This window comes from Meleagris gallopavo, chromosome 24 (genome assembly GCF_000146605.3).
Source record: "Meleagris gallopavo isolate NT-WF06-2002-E0010 breed Aviagen turkey brand Nicholas breeding stock chromosome 24, Turkey_5.1, whole genome shotgun sequence".
NCBI classification, from domain to species: Eukaryota; Metazoa; Chordata; class Aves; order Galliformes; family Phasianidae; genus Meleagris; species Meleagris gallopavo.
In genome coordinates this window covers 2,177,743-2,195,201 of record NC_015034.2, presented here as the reverse complement: position 1 = coordinate 2,195,201, position 17,459 = coordinate 2,177,743, and the positions used below count along the sequence as shown (strand labels likewise).

Genomic DNA, 17,459 nt, shown 5'->3' with positions numbered 1-17,459 from the left:
GGCTCAGAGGAGACCTCATTGCACTCTACAGGCTTCCTGAAGGGAGGTTGTGCTGAGGAGGGTTTGGCCTCTTCTCCCAGGCAACAAACAGGAGCCGAGGAAATGTCCGCAAGTTGTAGCAGAGGAGGTTTAGGTTGGACATAAGGAAGAACTTTTTCTCTCAGGCACTGCAATGGCTGCACAGGGAGGTGGTGGAGTCGCCGTCCCTGGCAGCGTTCGAGAGGCATCTGGATGAGGAGCTGCGAGATCTGGTTTAGTGCTTGTGGTAGCAGCGGTGATGGGAGGGCGGTTGGACTGGATGATCTTGCAGGTCCTTTCCAACCTTGTGATTCTATGGTTCTGTGGTTCTATGATTCTGTGGTTCTCTGCACAGCAGTGGTGTGCTCGGCGCTGACTGCTGCTGTTTCTTTCAGAGGTGTCCTATTCGCAGAGCACCGGGCAGAAGGAGCAGCTGAACCGCTGTGAGCAGCGAGGTAAGGGCAGACACCCTGACCTTGGGTGTCCCTGGGCTGCGTTTCTCTGGATGACCAATGCCACCCTTATTGCAAACAGCTCCTCCCTCATATCCAGCCTATATCTTTCAGTCTGAAATCGCCCCCCTTGTCCTTTCATAGCAGGCTCTGCTGAAAGGTCTGCCCCCTTCTTCCTTACAGCCCCTTGGGCTGCTCTCAGGTCTGTCCGGAACCTTCCCTTTCCTGGCTGCACAGTGCCCATGCTCTGCCTGACCTCACAGGGCAGTGTTCCATCCCTCGGATCATTTCTGCTTTGCTGTAATTCTAATGCATCTCAGAAATGGTAAAAGCCTTTGGGAGCTGACAGTAGAACATGAAGGAAGGAGTTATTTCTGCTGATCCTTAAGGGCAGTGTCTTTTTTCAGGGATCAGACGGGTCCAGGATCTCTGTAAGGTTCTTCGGCTCCCGTCGGTGTTTGAGGGAACGGCCATCTCCTACTTCCAGAGAGCACTGCAGCACCCCTCCTTCCACCTGGTCAGCCTGGAGAAGAAGGAGCTCCTGGTGGGCTGCTGCGTGCTGGCAACCTGTCGGCAGCACAACTGGCCGCTGACGCTGGGAACGATCTGCTCCCTCCTCTATGCAAAGCAGGAATTGGTCACCAGCGTTTACCTGAGCCTTCAGAAGGAGCTCGGGATCTCAGTGCCAGCACTGAGCCTTTCAGATCTGGTGAAGACACACCTTAACAGGTAATGGGAAGCATTCATTGTGACCCACGTGGTGCTCTGTGTGCAACACCAGTTTGTGCAGAAGCTTCCAGATGCAGTTGCTGTGGAAAGCTGTTTGGAGAGCAGGCAGTGTGGGACTTAGGCATGGTGAGCTACTGCTTAGCTTGAGAGCAGAGTGTGTTTGCCTTTAAGGATCTTAACTGTGGCCTTCTCCATGTTTATTTAGATGGATGACTGCAGCAGTGGCTGCCACTGTGGTGGAGTATCAGCGAGCCCTCAGGAGGCTGAGGGCAGAAATCTCTCACAGTCTGAGATGTGTTGCTGTAGCCAGGTCCTGATGCTTTTCCTGGTGCTAACAGTGAGTTTTCTTCTCTTCCAGTTTCCGGCTGTTCCAGCACACAGAGGACATCCCTGTCTTATTTGTGGAGGACAAGGAGACGATGCTTGCCCGGACCATGCAGGTGGTGGAGCTGGCCAGCGAGACGTGGCTGGTGACAGGCCGGCATCCCATCCCCATCGTCACAGCTGCAGCCTTCCTGTCCTGGCAGTCACTGCAGCCCTCCGCCCGCCTCACCTGCACGTTCACACAGTTCTGCAAGGCAGCAGGCGTCGACCTGCCCCCCCCTGCACGTCTGAGGCTGAAGGAGCTTTATGACGTCCTCCTGAGGATGGCAGCTGAGCTCGCTTGGCTAAAGGTGCTTAACTTGGACAAGAAGACGGTGGTCAAATACATCGGGGATCTGCTGCAGCACCGAGTCTTCCTGCTGAAAAATGCCTTCTGTGCAGCAGATGTGGAGGAGCAGCAGAGAGCAGCCCAGGCTGAGGACTCCTCCAGCAATCCTCCAGCAGCAGCAGAGACAGCACCGGACAAGGGCCGTCCCTCAGAAGGAAAACAGAAGGCTGTGGGCAGCCGGAGGCCCTTACTGCCACCCTGCCTCCTCCATCCAAGGAAGAGACTGCGCACTGCAGCCTTGAGTGCTTCGGATGCTGCCGTCACTGGAGATGATCCCATCTCTGACACTGAAATAGAGCAGTACCTGAGGGGCCCAGAGGAGATCAGGGCATTCAGGAGGGCCAAAGTGTGGCAGTAAAGGTGAGCATCACTGGAACAGCACCACCGGAGACTCTGGAACCAAAAGCATAAATCCTGATGGTTAAAGAGATACTGAGTGCTGCAGGGACAGTTGTCCAAGAAACTGGGGTGGGGTGTGGAGTGGGCGATGGCTTCTTTCACGTTCTGGACCACAATGAGTCATTTTAATTAGAAGTAAATAGAAGTACAGGTGCCAGGAATGGTTTCAGCTGCCCCAGCATCAGCTGGACAGGTGCTGGAAAACCAGTGGGGATCTGCAGCACTGCTGGCTGTTTAATTTGGACACTGTCAGGCAGTGACCTTTGTCTGCCTAATGGGCTGTTGTGTTTGAATGCAGAGTCTGTGGGAAATAACAGTACATTTGGCAGATTTGCAAATCTTTAATATATTAAACAAAACATATCTGCTAGAAACATTCTATTTATATAAAAATGCAAAAAGACCCCTTTAAAGACATTTCTTTGGCATATTTTCCCCTCCCTCCCCCATGTATATTGCAAGAAGCTCTCTGTTGATCTGTCATTTGCTTGTAATGTAAACATACAAAAAAAAAAAAGTGTAATTAATAATACCAAGCTTTTTATATAATACTGTCACAGTGCAGCAAGCATATATAACAACTCAGCATCGGCAAGACTGTGTGGGCTGCAGTATTGACATAAGGATTTAAATTGCATCAAATACCAGGCACAATAAACGTGGCATTAAGCAGGCTGTTGGTCAGGGAAGTCTGGCAGCCCAGGGACAGCAGAGCTGCAGCAAAGCCAGTGAACTCCAGCCCTGCAGGACGAGAGGTTCCAAAGGGAGAGGAGTTGGATTCTAAAGGGGAGAAAAATCTGCCACTAAGTGCTATTTTACTCTGCTAACTCCTGGATCCCTTGGCTGTGGTGTAGCAGAGGGCTGGATTGAATGCTTCCCAGCACTGCAGTCCTTTGCTGCTCCCTGGGACCCCATGGGAGGTAGGTAAATAATTAAACCCATTTGCACATGTGAGAGAACTGAGGCTGAAAACAGCACAGACTGACTCCTCTTGTTCTCCTTTAAGCAAATGGAGACCTGGGAGTGCTCCTAGAGCTTCCTACAGCCTGCAGTGAGTCTGACATTTTCGCCTGCTAGGAAAAAGGGGGACTTGTTTTTCAATGGGGAAGAATAAGTGCTTAGCAAAGTTCCAGCCCTTTGAACGTACTGCAGTCCTTAGGAAGGGCCCTGACAGCACTGTGGGCATCATCCTCTCACTCTCCAGGAGCAGCCCCCTCTGAGGGAGGAGCCCACACTGGAGGGACAGGAGGTGGCTCAGCACAGCGCTGTTGGTGTCCTGGCTTTGTGGGAGCAAAGCCTGCCGGGTTCTGTGTGCACACATCGGTTAAGGATGAAGACCTGCTTTGGTGCCTGCGCCCAGTTGGGCTCTTTGGTTCCTGGAGGAGATGGACAACCCGTGCCCATCTTAGGCAGAGCAGTGCTGCTGCTCCACCCGTTTGCATAGGTTACACCTGGGAGGGTCTGGGAGCATTTTCCAGCGGTGCTTTTAGTGTCTGACATCCACAGAGTGCAGACAGTTTCTCGGATCAGTGCCTTCTCTTACCTTGTGCTTGCTTCGCAATATGGCTTTTGCTTTGGCAACCGAGTAACCCTCAGGGCTAAATACTGTCCTTTAAGATAACAACGTTTGCATTTCGTAACGCTTCAAAACTGAGACTCTTTCAGAAAAAGCTCATTTGGGGCCACCCAAGCGTCTGCACGACATGCCTACATCTTTGGGAATATTGCATTCGTGGCTGTGGGAGAACACTGCTGGTAAGGCGGAGGCACTTGCATCAGTCTATACATATATACATTCAATATAGAAATTTGAAAAATAGACATTTGTTTCCTTTGTATATTATAAAATAGCATTTAGGATCAGTCTGAAGTGACGTGCGGGAGTGACGGAAGCGTGGCTGCAATTCATGCTGCTGAAAAGCAATGGTTGCCTTCCACCTCCGCCTCTCAGTGCTGCAACCTGGGCAGGCTGTGACGCCCGTCCTGCGGGGATGAGGCCCCACGTAGTGCACTTAGCCACGCTCACAGCCTCTCTGCGAGCCTCCTCCGTGCACAACCTCCAGCCAAGGAGGACGTGCTGCAGCACTATGGCCATCTGCTCCTTCCCCATCCCTCACACCGTGGTTTCGCTCTTCCAGAGCCCGCTTCTCATCCCGGCCCCGCTGTCAGCACCGGCCAGGTTGACATCATACTTGCTGCCTTTCAATCCTCCGTTGTGGCTGCCCACATTTAGGGGGTAGGAGCGTCGCTTCGCCTCCCTCTCCGCCTGCCTCATGTTGTCTCTGCTCCGTCGTCGCGCCTCAAGAAAGCCGTCGCTGCCCTCTGACTGGCTGGGTGCCACCTCCCCATCCTGGGTGCCCACGGCCCGCTGCGCAGCGCAGTTGTTCATGGGGCTGTTCCTGCTGCTGTGGTAGCTCTCGGAATGGCTGTTGTGCACGCTGCCGCTTTCGCTCTGCTCGGAGGATGGGCCCCGCAGCACCTTCAAGCGGTGGTGCTTCCCCTCGCGGTGCTGCTTAGTTCTGCTCTTGTGGTTCCTGCGGTGGTTGTTGGTGTTTCTCCCCACCCCGGAGCTTCTCCCATCGCCGTGTTCCGGCTCATCAGCCTGGCTCTGTGCTGCCCGCAGGTTGGTCAGCTTGCAGTGGCCGGCGGCTGAGCCCGTGCTGCTGGGTGAGGAGGAGGACGTGGCGCTGCGGGCGGCTTCGGGATCGCAGCTGATGAACATCTGTGAGCCGTCCTCCACCGGCGCCGTGCTGGGGTGGCTGTAGGGCTGCATGGGCAGCGCAGAGCGGTAGGATGGGCAGCAGGAGAACCACGAGCCCAGCACGTCCCGGCGACGGACGCAGTGATGGATGAAGATGAAGAGTCCCAGCGCCACGGCCGTCACCCCGTAGAGGCAGCTGAAGACAACGTTGAGATCTCCACGCTGGGACACGGCCATGGCTCCAAACGTCCATAAGGCCACATACATGGCGTGCACAGCCAGCAGCGCCCAGAGCTGTGCTTGCAGTGAGTACACACCATCCACCTCTGGGCAATGTGTCCCTGAGTGCAGCGTCACTGAGATGGAGCCTGAGTCTGTCAGCAGCTCCCCGTTGGTCCCCAGCCTTGGCGGTGTGCCCGGCAACTCTGGAGGCTCCTTCCCACGGGGAGCGTGGCACTGCAGGCTGAGTCCAGCACAGAGCAGGTACAGCCAGGTGACCAGCAGGATGAAGGCCACCGGCACATAGAAGGCACCCAGGCTGGGCCTCCACACCAGCCAGCAGCTGCAGGGGAGAGAAAAGGATTCGGTCAGCATGGCTTCAGCCCCTGGACATGCCCAATGGCCTGTCTCCATGGGTTATGCATGCCTTGTCAATGGACAGCTCCTGGGATGGATTCCACAAGCATTTCCCTGGATTCCCAGCACAGCTGGCTTCCCTTCCCCTTGCCCAGGCTGAGGAAGGCAGCAGGACACTTACTAAGGGTTGTTGTCATGGTAGTTGTGGATGTTGACAGCCGCTGTGATGCCGCAGATGATGAGGGGGATCCCACCAGCAATCAGGTAGAACCTGAAAAGAGAGAGCACACCAAGAGCATACCATGGTGCTGGGTCAGAGCACACCAAAATTATGCCATGCTGCCGAGTGCACTTCCCAATGGGGAGGACCTAGGGAGGAGTCCCAGGCAGGGGATGGCAGTACCGTAGCATGGGCCGAGGGGTCGGCGGTGCTGAATCCCCATCTGGCTGCCGAGGTGCTTTCCAGGTCGCCTCCTTGTAGAGGACACGGGCTTTCACCACCATCCACAGCAGTGTGGACAGGGAGGAGTAGTGCAAAATGATGCCGACCTGCGGGACAAGATGATGTGGTCAGCACAGGGGTGATGCAGCCAAGCGAGGCTCAACTGTTCAGCTTGGAGGAAGACCCCATTTGGGGTCCCTGTTGCAGCATTGGCACCCACCGCTTGGCAGACAACCAGGTAGCCGGTGAGGGTGATGCCTCCTGCAAACACTGCTGATGTCATGGCCATGTGGAAGCAGAGGTTAAGGAGCATGTGCCAGCACTTCCGCGTGATGTGAATGGTGCTGGAGGGAGCAGAAGGGAGCAGTGAGCTGCCTGGCTTGGGCTGTTCCCCTCCAGCCATACCCTCACCTACAGCCAAGGCCACCCCATGATGCTCACCCGTGGTGGACAATGTATGTGATGATGGTGGTGAAGAGGCAGAGCAGCAGCACGGCTGTGCAGGTGTACATGGCTGGGTGCAGCACCTCCACTGGACCTCGTGCCTCGCTGGGGAACCCGCTCAGCTCCTGCACGGCACCACACAGCCCGTCAGACCCTAGCCCATAGCCCCACAACCTGCAGTACCACGCATCCACCAACTCCACATGGCCCCAGTGCTCACACCCCACCTGCTGCCCCATTTACCATGAGCACAGCCACGTTGCTGAGGTGCCGACAGTGCAGGGAGGTGACGTTGGGCTCACGGGCAGCCAGCTGGCAGCCCTCGGCGCTCCAGCCCCCCATGCCCCCCAGCACCTCAAAGTTCCAGTAGGCAGCCACAGGGTCTGCACCCTCCCCGGGGTGTCGCAGCGACACGGCCACCGGCTCCGTCAGGTTCCCTACACTGCAGCCATCTGCAGGGATGGAGAGAGCTGGTGAGCCAGGGGGACCCCCAAAAAAACCCACTTTCCCTTCAGCAGCACAGCTCAAAGAAATGGCTTTGCTCTGCAGGAGCGCTGGGGAGAACAGCTCTAGCTCTAATCTGCATAGAAAGGCAGCCCTGCTAGCACACAGCCCTTACATGTCCCTGCGTAGATGACTGGTGTGGCCACACTGCGCCGCTTGCCGTCGTCTGCTAGACGTGAGGAGTTCCCCGTGCTGCAGAAGAGCTTCCCGTTGCGGAACACCAGCAGCTGCAACTTGCAGTCGGCCAGCGGGGTGGGTGGCACGGGGCTGGCAAAGAGGCTGGGTGGCAGCTGGATGGAGGCCAGGGCAATGCTGTTCTGTGGGCACACAGTCACCGGTGAGATCAAGCCGCACCCTCAAACACCTCACCCCCATCAGACCCATACCTTGATGTGGAAACTGCTCAGGGAGATGTTGGGGCGTCCTGTGGTGCAGCGCAGCCGCAGCTGCTGGTCAAGCTGGGGCTCGGCTGCCTGCTCAGCCAGGGCTGTGCGCCCAGGAGGGCCCCCATCTCGGCGCTGGAAGGCCACGCAGCTCAGCCCCACGTAGCTCTCAGGCTTTACCACGTATGCCTCGAAGGCGATGTTGCGTGAGTTCTGCCAGGCACAGAGCAGTGAGGCGGCTGTCAGCCCAGCATGGGTAGAGACCCCCAGCATGTGCATGGATGGACCCCCACCATGTGCAGGGACTCACCACTGCCATGTGCTGGGAATTGGTGCTGAGGGTGTGCGCAGCGATCTTCTCCAGTGAACGGATGATGCTGGTGCATGCCTTTTCCTCCTTCTGTGACATCCAGAGGATGTGGTCATCCACCAGCATGATGTTGCTTGCCATCTCCACGATCACATCGGTAAGCTGCGAGGAGAGCCGGCTGCAGGTCGCACTCAGTTCATTCATCCCCAGTTCATGCTTCCCTCCCAGCACCCACCACGCATGGATGGGAAAAGCAAAGAACAGCAGCATTACCTGCTTGATCTGGTCCACGTAGCCAATAAACTTCTCAATCATCTGAGCCACATAGAGGACATCAACCATATCTGAGAAGTTGGCAGCCTCAGCTGTGTAGACGCGCAGCTGGTGAGCCAGTGTCAGTGCATTGGAGGCATTGATGGGCATCTGTAGGGTGGCACAACCACAGGGCACGATCACTGCTGTGCCTGACCCCAATCTCAGCAATCCGTGTGGGCTGAGCACCTGGCTCACCAGCACAAAGGTGTAGAGCACACGGGTGATGTCGTTGGTGTAGAGGCAGTGGGAGTAGTCGCCCTCTTCCCAGCGCCCTGCACGGTCACAACGCCTGGACGCTTGCTTCTCTGCTGCTGGGCCTCCACTTGCTGGCCCTGAGGCGAAGGGGTACTGCAGGCATGACTGGAAGGCGGTGATGCCAGCCAGAGTGCGGGGCCACCTAGATGCACACACACACACACAGTGACAGTGGAGCAATGCTCCCCACAAAGCTGCTGTCCCCCCATCCCACATCCTGCTTGGCTCAGAGCAGCGCAGGGGAGCACCGTTAATCGAAGCCACATTGACTGCAGCAGTAATTTATATTCTGGAACAGCCCTGCCGAGGTTACAGCAGACGCCCAGAGCCTTTCGTCTTGTGCCAGAGAAATTCCAACACCTCTGCTGCTGGAGCCTGGCTGCGCTGCCGGCACGGGAAGGTCTTCAAAGGCTCTCATGCTCCCTGTGGCTGCTAATTGCAACCAGATGATTGGGCACCTGTGGGCCCCCGCCTGCAGGCAGCCCCCTGCCCGGCACGCATCACGCACGGCCACGTTCCCCCTTGGCCACACTGCTACTGGTCTCTACCTGAAGTCCCCTCGGTTGTTGGTGACGCGCTCTGCGGGGCAGTAGGATGCGGAGGTCTCCAGCACTACGATCTCCACCTTCTTGCTGACATTGCCCTGTGAGGTGGAGACGGCACACTCCCACTCACCGTTGGCAGAGACGTGGATGTTGGAGAGGATGAGCTCGCTGTGGACAGAGGGGACATGTTGGCATGGAGGGGCAGTCCCTGGAGTGGGGACACGCACCAAGAAACAATGCCAACATTTTACATCCCACCTATTGCACTTGGTACCTGCAAACCTGCAAGCCCTGCACTGTCCCCATCCCATATGCACCCCATCCCCACCTCTATCTCCATCCTAATCCCTACTCCCATCCTCATTCCTGTTCAATCCTATCCCCATCCTATCCCACCTCCGTTCCTATCCCCATTTGCATCTCTATCCCCATCATCCCCATCTCAATCCCAAACCCATCCTGTTCCTACCTGGTGATGAAGGTGCAGTCATGGATGAGGCTCTCCTCCACAATGACGCCCTCCCGCTCATCCTCCTGCACTCGCTGGTGGTTGTGGTACCAATGGATCTGGGTGCTGTTGTCCAAATAGGTGGCGGTGCACTGGAAGGGCAGTCGGTCCCCCTGGAACACCACCTGGCGCAGCGACGGGATGAGGTGGTGGGTGTGCAGCTCCGGGGTGCCCGCTGCGGGGGGACACATGTGGTGTGAGCCCCCCCGGCCCTGGCACACTGCCCACACCCTTCCCCCTCTCCTGCTCACCGCATTGCAGCTGGCTCTCCTGTGCGCTGCGCAGAGGGGTGCTGTGCAGGTGCCGTGGGTACACACACAGCGTCCGCTCTGAGATCTGTGCTGAGCGGTTGCGGGCCCAGGGCAGCACCCAGAGCAGGTTGCAGTCACACGTCAGGTATTCGGTGGCGAAGTCCCTGCAAGGGTCAGCAGCTGTGTGGGGAGGCTGAAGGTGGAGGTGGCACAGCTGTGCACACCTCAGAGAGGGTCTGTGTTTGGGGATGGATGTGGTGTACTCACACGACTTTCAGTGAGGGCAGCTCGTCAAAGACGCCAGGGGGGAGGCTGGAGAAAATGTTTCCTGACATGTTACTGAAAGACAGGGAAGCACAGAGCCATGGAGGAAACTGGGACATGCTTGGAAAACCTAGAGTCCTCTCACATCCTGGAGCTCCCAGTGTCACCCACTAGGCTGGGCATCCTCATCCCCACCTCCATCCCATCCCCAGTCCTAAGGATGAAAGCCTTTAGGAGGGGACCAAGAGTCCAAGCCCCCTGATGTGTCCCATTTACGGCCCCCACCACCCAATACAGAGTGTGGGGCATGGTGGCCCTTCTAGGGGAGCCCACGGCACTGCTTACAGTCGGAGGAGGTTGGTGAGACCCTGGAAGACGCTGGCGCTCAGACAACCAATGCGGTTGTTGGAGAGGTCCCTGCAAGGAAGCAGAGGGGCTGTCAGTGCTGGGGATGCTGAGCTGCTCCCAGTCCCCACAGGCTGCCCTGCACTCCCCAGGTACTTACAGACGCTTCAGCTCGGGGAGCCCAAGGAAGGCGCCTGGCTGCACTGTGCTGATCAGGTTGTTCTTCAGGTCCCTGCCGGGAGATAGACACAGAGCTCAGGGCGTACAGCCAGCATCCTGCCCCCTCCATCAGCACAGCTCCACAGTGCTCCCAGACAGATGGAAGCCTGGGGAATGCAGCCCCACTCCTGGCACACTGCAGCCACACAGAATCGGGCACCCCAGGGACACCGCAGGGCCCCACACGTACCGTGCCCACCTTTCCCTCCTGCAGAGCTGTTTCCAGAGCAGCCTTATCCCAGGAAGGCCATTAGGATAAGAGCACACTGCAAATGTCAGCGCAGCCTCACAGTGACTTTGCAGCCTGGAGGAAGCTCGATTGGGTTATTACACTGATTGCAGGCATGTATCTTATCAGAGGCACGCCAGGCACGCAGCAGCCGCTGCGGTAGGGACGTAGGGAGAGCTCTCAGCTGCTGCACTTCTGCTAAGCAAAGGTGTCCCATGGGTACATGGCACCCAGCCAGCTCTCAGGGTACCGGCAGGGTGCACAGATGTGCAGGGCTGTGGGTGTGCAGGGCTGTGGGTGTGCAGGGCTGTGGGTGTGCAGACGTACAGGGGTGGCTCAGGTGAGCCCCAGTGCTGAAGGAACAGCTCCACTCACCCACACGGCGCACACCTGTACTGCAAACACAGCCACCCCAACAACCTCCCCACGCACACCACAGAACACACCTGACCCTGGGACAGCAGCCGAACCCCACCAGGCAGCACGGACAGACAGACAGACGGACCCCACACCTGCAAGCACTGACACTGCGGGATCCCCACAACTCTGCACACAGCACCGTTCAACGTCCCCCTTCCCACACACTGCGTTGGTGCAGCGCATTCATTCCTTTGTGAGGATTTCATGGATCTTTCCCAGTGCTTCCATGTGCAGGCAGCTCATAGAGGCTTTTAGCCGTGCTCCCAGCCCTATCTACAGCACATGGGATGGAGTTACCATGAGAGTAATTTTCTCCCGTGCTCGCTCACATCAGAGCCTTTCAGCACAGTGCCCGGTGCCTGGCTAACAGGAGCCACTGTCACCATGGGGCTACCCCAAAACTCACAGTCCTCTATGGGGCCATCGAGGGACCCATCCTGGCCAAGTCCCAGCCCCTGAGCACGGTGGTGCCGGCGGAGGGCACGGCACTCCCAGTTGGGGCTGCGCTAATGAGGGTGGCCGCATACCGGCCCTGCTCACACTCATTAATCTCATTACGCTGCCACATATCAGTGGTGATGCTGAGCTGCCAGCCCCGAGAGGCGGTGGGTGTGGGGCTCTTGAGGGTGGCTCGGGGACCCTGGAAACAGCTCAGCCCCGATGACTGCGTCACACCGGGACGCCAAACTCCCATGGCCCCATGACCAAAGCAAGGGGCCCCTGAGGTCCTTGTGGTGCCAGCACAGCCCCTGTGGGGCTTGTCTATGCTGCAGCCTTGGACCGACCCGATGCACACAATTAGAGCTGCTGTCGGGAGCAATCAGGCGCAGCCTCGTGCTGGCTGGGGGACGGGGGGATGCTGCCCATGGCTGTGCTCTGAGCTGAGCTTCAGTGAAGGCTACCCCATGCTACACACACAGGGATCTCAGGGCATGGGATGTGCAGACCTCCTGCATCCGGGGACTGTGGTCCCCCAGGTATCGCCCCTGGGCCAGGCTGCTCCCTGTCCAGGCTCATTAATCCTCTCGTTAATGAGAACTCAGTGCCAGGAGCCTAGATGTGACCCCATACTTCAACCACAGCATGGGAGAAACTTGAGTCCTCAAAATGACTGCTTCAAATAGAGTCCCAAAACAGCTCCATGCGTATTTTCATGCCTTCAAAAATCTCACGTCAGCCCCAACATCATGCACCGGGAACACAACCCCAGAGGCAATGCCATGCCCTGCAGTGCCTGCCCTGACCCAGCACTGCACACCCACTCCCCATGGAGCAGCTGGCCTCTGCTGGCCAGGGCAGGTGCACACTGCATAACTCAAACAAGCTTCACGTTCATAAATGCTTCCTTGTTCGAGCTAATGAGATCCAGGCTGTGCTGATCCCACTGCCCATGGGGAGAAGTGGTGAGACCCCTAGGCAGTGGGGCTGGGACCAATGGGTGCTGTGGTGCCAATCAGAAGCCTGCGCCCCATGGAGGGGTCTCTGCACCCCAAAGGAGTAAGGACATCCTTGGCATCACGTGCCATGGGACAGTGCAGGCACAGTGCTCTGCAGGGACCCTCCTGCAAAGGGATGGGCACCCATGGGCTGTCCCCACAGCTGGAGCCCCCCGGCCCTGGAGTCACCCCATCCCTGTGGGGCTGAGAAATGTGTGAGCCCCTTGAAGGGGAACAAAACACTCTCAGTGTGTCCGTCCCCACTCCTAAAAACCTACAGATCAGATCCATATGGGAGCCATAAATCTCCTCTTATTAACGCTCCCATCATAGAGATGCCTTTCATGGAGAGATAAGAAAGTTGACTTTGTTTGGGGGGACAATGTCGCTTTTCATACCAGCTCTCACTGAGTGTGGCCCCCCCGGTGCCTCTACTCCAACCCAGCTCCCAGAGACCCCAGGATGCCTGTGGGTGCTGGTGGCAAACCCAATGCCCAGAGGCTCACTGAGTAGCCTAACCCACACCACCCCCAGTCTCCATTCACTCACAGCTTCTCCAGCGCCCGCAGCCCGAAGAAGGAGCCGTTCTGCAGCATTGTGATCTTGTTGTTGCTCAGCAGCCTGTGGGGATGAGAGCACAGGGATGGAAGGAGAGGGAAGATGCTGTTACATGGGCTGTGATGGGGATGCCCAAGGATCAGTGGGACTGGGGGTTTGGGAAAAGCCAGATTTGTGGCAAGGTGGCATTGCTGGGGGATGACATGGGACACCATGCCATGGTGGCACTGGGCTGGAGGTCCCCAGGGCTGTATCAGTGCTTGGGGCATCACTGCATAGAATTGCACGTGTAGGCAATGAGAACCTCCAAACCTGCACTGAGCAGCATCGAGGAATCCTCAACCCCTGCCCCATTAGAGATCAGTGTGGCACACAGCTCCGACCCCGCAGGAAGTGCAGAGGGAAACCGCAGCAGGGAGGGCTCCCCGGGAACCCCATCCGGGGGCGAGCAGCAGGAAAAATGGCCTCATTGAGGACTGTGCCAGGGCTGTTTACACACGGGCCGTCCCTGCAGCTGCGCTGAATGGGAACTGTGTGCAGCAGACAGGACGAGCTCCGCACCATCCCAGTCCCAGGGGGCGGACGTCGGGTTTCCCTGGCCCCATTCCCACATTGCAGCCAGGTCTGGGGGACTCCAGAGGGGTTGCAACCTAACCTCAGCAGCAGCTCAGCCCCATCCTATCCCATGGCACTCATATGGCACCCAGTTCCCTCACTACAGCCCCTAAGGGATGCTGCTGCAGTGGAGCATGCTGCTCTCCATGGATGTTGCACTCACCACTGTGTCCCCACCACCATGTGCTCTCCACAAGGGTGCAGCTTTGGCTGGAGTTACAACCAGGGCTGCATCCAGCTGGGAACGTGGCCCCCAGCCCACCATGGGCCCCAGGAAGGAGCCCCCATGCCAGGAGATGCTTTGTTCTTCTGACCCCTGGGACCATCAGCTGTGTTTCTGCCATAAAAACAAAACTCCCCTCCATAAAAGGCAAAGCTCAGGCGGTCCAAGATGAAATCAGTATCCTGTGTGATCTGCAGCCAGGCTGCGGGGAGAGCAGAGGCGGGAGCAGCCTCCATCCTGCGCCTGATGGAGCTGGGACCCCCTGCACCTATTTGTGCAAGGAACAAAGCTTCCAATGAGTGACCAAAGGATGCTGGTCTTTTTTCCCAGGCAGCCCCACTGGGCTCCAGTGTTAGTGGTGATATGTTTCTGCTAGCACCACTCAAAGCAGGGAACCAAGAAACATCTGAATGCATGAGACGGATGCAAGAGGCTGCAGGAGGGATCCAGCCATGGCAGTGGGTCCCTGTCTGGGTCTTTGCAGCCACTGATGCAGGGGGACGTGGTCCCTGTGCCCAAGCTGCCTGCAGGGCTTGGCACACCATGAAAGTACAGAACCATGAGCTGGACATGCCACTGAATTGGGACCGTTCTGTAGCACCAAGGAACCCGTTGGCTGACACTGCATTCATTGAGTGATGCTGGATCACTCCCTAAGGGTAATGCAGGGATGACAGAGCACAGCATGAAGGAAAAGCAAGGAGTGGGTGATGGGTCCCATTGGGTCCCACCTCCCCTCCTCAAACCCATTACCGATGGCATGGAGCCCACGAGGCATCAGCGCAGGCGCAGAGATGGAGAAATCCCTTTCCCTTCTCATTTTTCTTCCCCTCATCTCAAAAAAGAGGAGCCAGAAAGTGGGGGGGGGAAAAAAACGAAACAAAAAAAAACAAAAAAAAAACCAAGCAAAAAAACCCAAACAAGCTTGTTTTTCAAGCGTGCTGGAATCCACTTGGATAAATAACTGCTCCAGAACCCGGCCTGCTGGAACAATAAACTTCCTATGTCCCCGACCAAAAAAGGAGGCAGCGGCCGCGCTCCCCGCAGCCGGCGTGCAGCGGGAGGAGGACGCAGCACGGAGGTTAATAGTGGGGCGAGGATGGTGGGGGTGGGGAGCACAGCTATGCTTTGCTCTCTGAGTGCATTAATTTAAAGCATATGCTCTGTGCAGATAGGGCCGTGCCCTGCGCAGCGCTCGGCCGCCGGTGGGGGATTGTAGGAAGGGTGAAGCGGGGGCCCCTGGTGCTCCCAACCCCCCCCAAACCGGGGCGGTGCCACCAGCTCACGTCACACCAGGCTATTTCGGATGGTGAAAATTATTGTTCCAACCCTCAGCACAGGAAAAAGGAGCCCCGGAGAGAGGGAAAAGTGGTCAGAGTGGAGCGCTGCAGGGATGGCCCTGGGGGACGTCACATCCCTGTCGCCCCATGGCACTGCAGGGTCCCCCATCTGCAAGGATGGAAAGGAGAAAACCCACAGACCCCTAAAAACTGCTCAGTCAGTATCAAAAGGTTTCCAAAAGAAACCATCTGCAGGGCCCAGGATAAGCAGAGGGGAGTTCAAGTAGAACTGGAAATTGGTCATAAGTCAAAGCCCTCTATTCCCTGCAGACAATCTGTAATTTCGGTGCAATCAAGCTGTGTGCAGAAATGAGGCCTGCGTTGGGATTCCACATCTGGAAGAGGTTTGGGCTCCTGCCCGTGTGACAGCAGGGCCAACAGGGTGATTGGGGCGGGTGGGGACGCAGCACACTTCCATCAAGGTGCGACACAGGGGCGGGGGGCATTCAGTCCCATTAGCAAAGGGCTGCAGAGCCCGAGCAACAGTGCTGCTGGGACATCCCCAGCCAATGCCCTGAGATGCTGATGCTCAGCACCAAGGAAACTGCAGTCCCAGCAGGATGGATGACACCCACTGGAGCAGGACATGTGGCAAGCAGCACAACGGGATGCAAAGCACAAAGGGGTGCAGGAACTACACAGGGTGGGTGGCAGAGAGCACGTGCATGTCTGCTTGGGTTCCATGGGGACGTCGCGTCGCCAAACCCCATGCGTGCTCCTGGCCAGCACTGCAGCAAAGATCTGCACAGCTCTGCACAAAACACACCGTGTGCCCCATGGTCGAGCTGTCCCTGGGGGATGCAGGAGCTGTGAGCTGCCCAGAGGCATGTCCCCAGGGCCTTAACCACACCCAGCAGCACTGAGAGCACCTGGAGCCTCTGGTTTTGATTGTCCCATCTGGAAAGGGTTTAGCATAAATCATGTTTACTGCGAGAGAGCAGAGTCCAGGGTCACCACGTATTTGTAGGTTTCTGTCTATGCCAGTAGGTTTCATGTCATGTTGGAGTGGGATTGTGTCACGTCCTGATGCTGCCATGCAGTCATCCCAAAAGAAAGCTCAAGAGCAAGCAAGGAATGGGACGCTGCTCCCAAATACAACTCAACAAAGCACTCCCAACCCCTGCGGGTGCCTGCACTGGGTTGACACGTCACAGCACCCGGGGGCAGGGACTGCAAGAGCAGAGCAGCGTGGGGAGAGCACTGCTGCAGTGTGCAGCTCCAGCACAGCAGCCTGGGATGGGACCACGAGAACCACAGCTGCTGCTTTGGGGCCATCGATGCTTCCACTGCATTTCAGAGCTCACAGTGCCACACAGCTTGGATGAGCTCTGAAGACATGCTCCATATTTATGGGTTTTCACCAGGCCAACATCATCATCCTGAAATGAAGCCTCTGCACAGCAAAGGGCAGATGGGAAAACACAAACTGCCCCAAAGCAGCCACAGGACCCCCATGCACGAGCAAATACGTGGTAATTGGGCAGGACCGGGAGCACCCTGTGCACTGCAGGACCTCAAAAGCAGGACAAGGTTCTGGTGGGATGGGTGAAAGTGCCGATTCTAGCAGCGGCCGTGCCGTCACTGCCCTCCCAGGCAGCTTTAATTCAAACCTCCCTGCCGCAGTTATAAATAAACACACACCACTGCCAGCGCCTGCCCAGAGCCCGGAGCTCCCTTGCCCAGGGCCGAGCGGGATCGGAGGGAGCGAAGCGACAACTCAGCCCCATCACAGAGCCCAGATCCACAGCACATCAGATCCGTCTGGAGCAAATATTTCCAGCAAAAAGCTTTCAAACAAAAACATCCTCCCCCAGCTCTCCGAGCAGCAAACATCGCGGAAGGAAACGCGGGGATGGAGCCCGTTTCCTGCGCTTCCACATCGATTCCACGCTGCGCACCCACGTTTCCACCCCACGGAGACGTAGCGGTCCCGGGGCGGCTCCACGACGGCTTTAAAACCCCATCAAACAGCGCTCCGCGTTACGCGGAACAGAAAAACCGCTACGGTCGGAGCAGAGCTCCCGACCTCACGAGAGACGGAAGAGTTCGCCCTGCGTGTGGGACGAAGGGACGCGGGCATCGCGTGTACGCGGTACTCACAGCGTGGCGGTGCCGTCGGGCAGCAGCCGCGGTTCGGGAGGTGCGGGAAGGGCCGCTCCGTTGCACAGAGCCCGGCGGCGGGGCACGGCGGGGCCGCTAGCCTTGTGCCGTTCCGCCGCGCACTTACAGCCCACGCTTTGCACCGCGCAGCTCCGCACCGCCGCCG

At 57.5% G+C, this 17,459-nt stretch overlaps 2 protein-coding genes across 3 annotated transcripts in view; one reads left to right on the top strand and one right to left on the bottom strand.

Annotated features, from left to right (window-relative positions):
- Positions 1–403: 403 nt before the first annotated feature.
- BRF2 (BRF2 RNA polymerase III transcription initiation factor subunit) lies at positions 404–2,827 on the top strand (the record flags this gene model as incomplete). The annotated part of the gene is made up of 3 exons (XM_010723109.2): positions 404–473; positions 878–1,199; positions 1,558–2,827. Coding segments are annotated over 3 exons (1,104 nt in total), but the record flags the coding sequence as incomplete, so codon positions are not given.
- Positions 2,802–17,459, bottom strand: part of ADGRA2 (adhesion G protein-coupled receptor A2) — a 17,204-nt gene continuing 2,546 nt past the window's right edge. Inside the window, exons 1-19 of one of the 2 annotated variants that reach the window (XM_031556747.1) lie at positions 17,294–17,417; positions 13,007–13,078; positions 10,314–10,385; positions 10,154–10,225; positions 9,812–9,883; positions 9,545–9,708; positions 9,255–9,468; positions 8,789–8,953; positions 8,181–8,382; positions 7,944–8,093; positions 7,671–7,832; positions 7,364–7,573; positions 7,093–7,294; positions 6,717–6,925; positions 6,471–6,598; positions 6,250–6,373; positions 5,991–6,136; positions 5,769–5,858; positions 2,802–5,573 (exon numbers count right to left, since the gene is read on the bottom strand). In XM_031556747.1, the coding sequence (XP_031412607.1) occupies positions 4,424–5,573; positions 5,769–5,858; positions 5,991–6,136; positions 6,250–6,373; positions 6,471–6,598; positions 6,717–6,925; positions 7,093–7,294; positions 7,364–7,573; positions 7,671–7,832; positions 7,944–8,093; positions 8,181–8,382; positions 8,789–8,953; positions 9,255–9,468; positions 9,545–9,708; positions 9,812–9,883; positions 10,154–10,225; positions 10,314–10,385; positions 13,007–13,053 (3,579 nt within the window). In that variant the 5' untranslated portion in view covers positions 13,054–13,078; positions 17,294–17,417 and the 3' untranslated portion in view covers positions 2,802–4,423. Of the gene's footprint in view, positions 5,574–5,768; positions 5,859–5,990; positions 6,137–6,249; positions 6,374–6,470; positions 6,599–6,716; positions 6,926–7,092; positions 7,295–7,363; positions 7,574–7,670; positions 7,833–7,943; positions 8,094–8,180; positions 8,383–8,788; positions 8,954–9,254; positions 9,469–9,544; positions 9,709–9,811; positions 9,884–10,153; positions 10,226–10,313; positions 10,386–13,006; positions 13,079–17,293; positions 17,418–17,459 lie in introns of those variants that run through there. The other variant, XM_019622631.2, reaches the window with a different exon arrangement.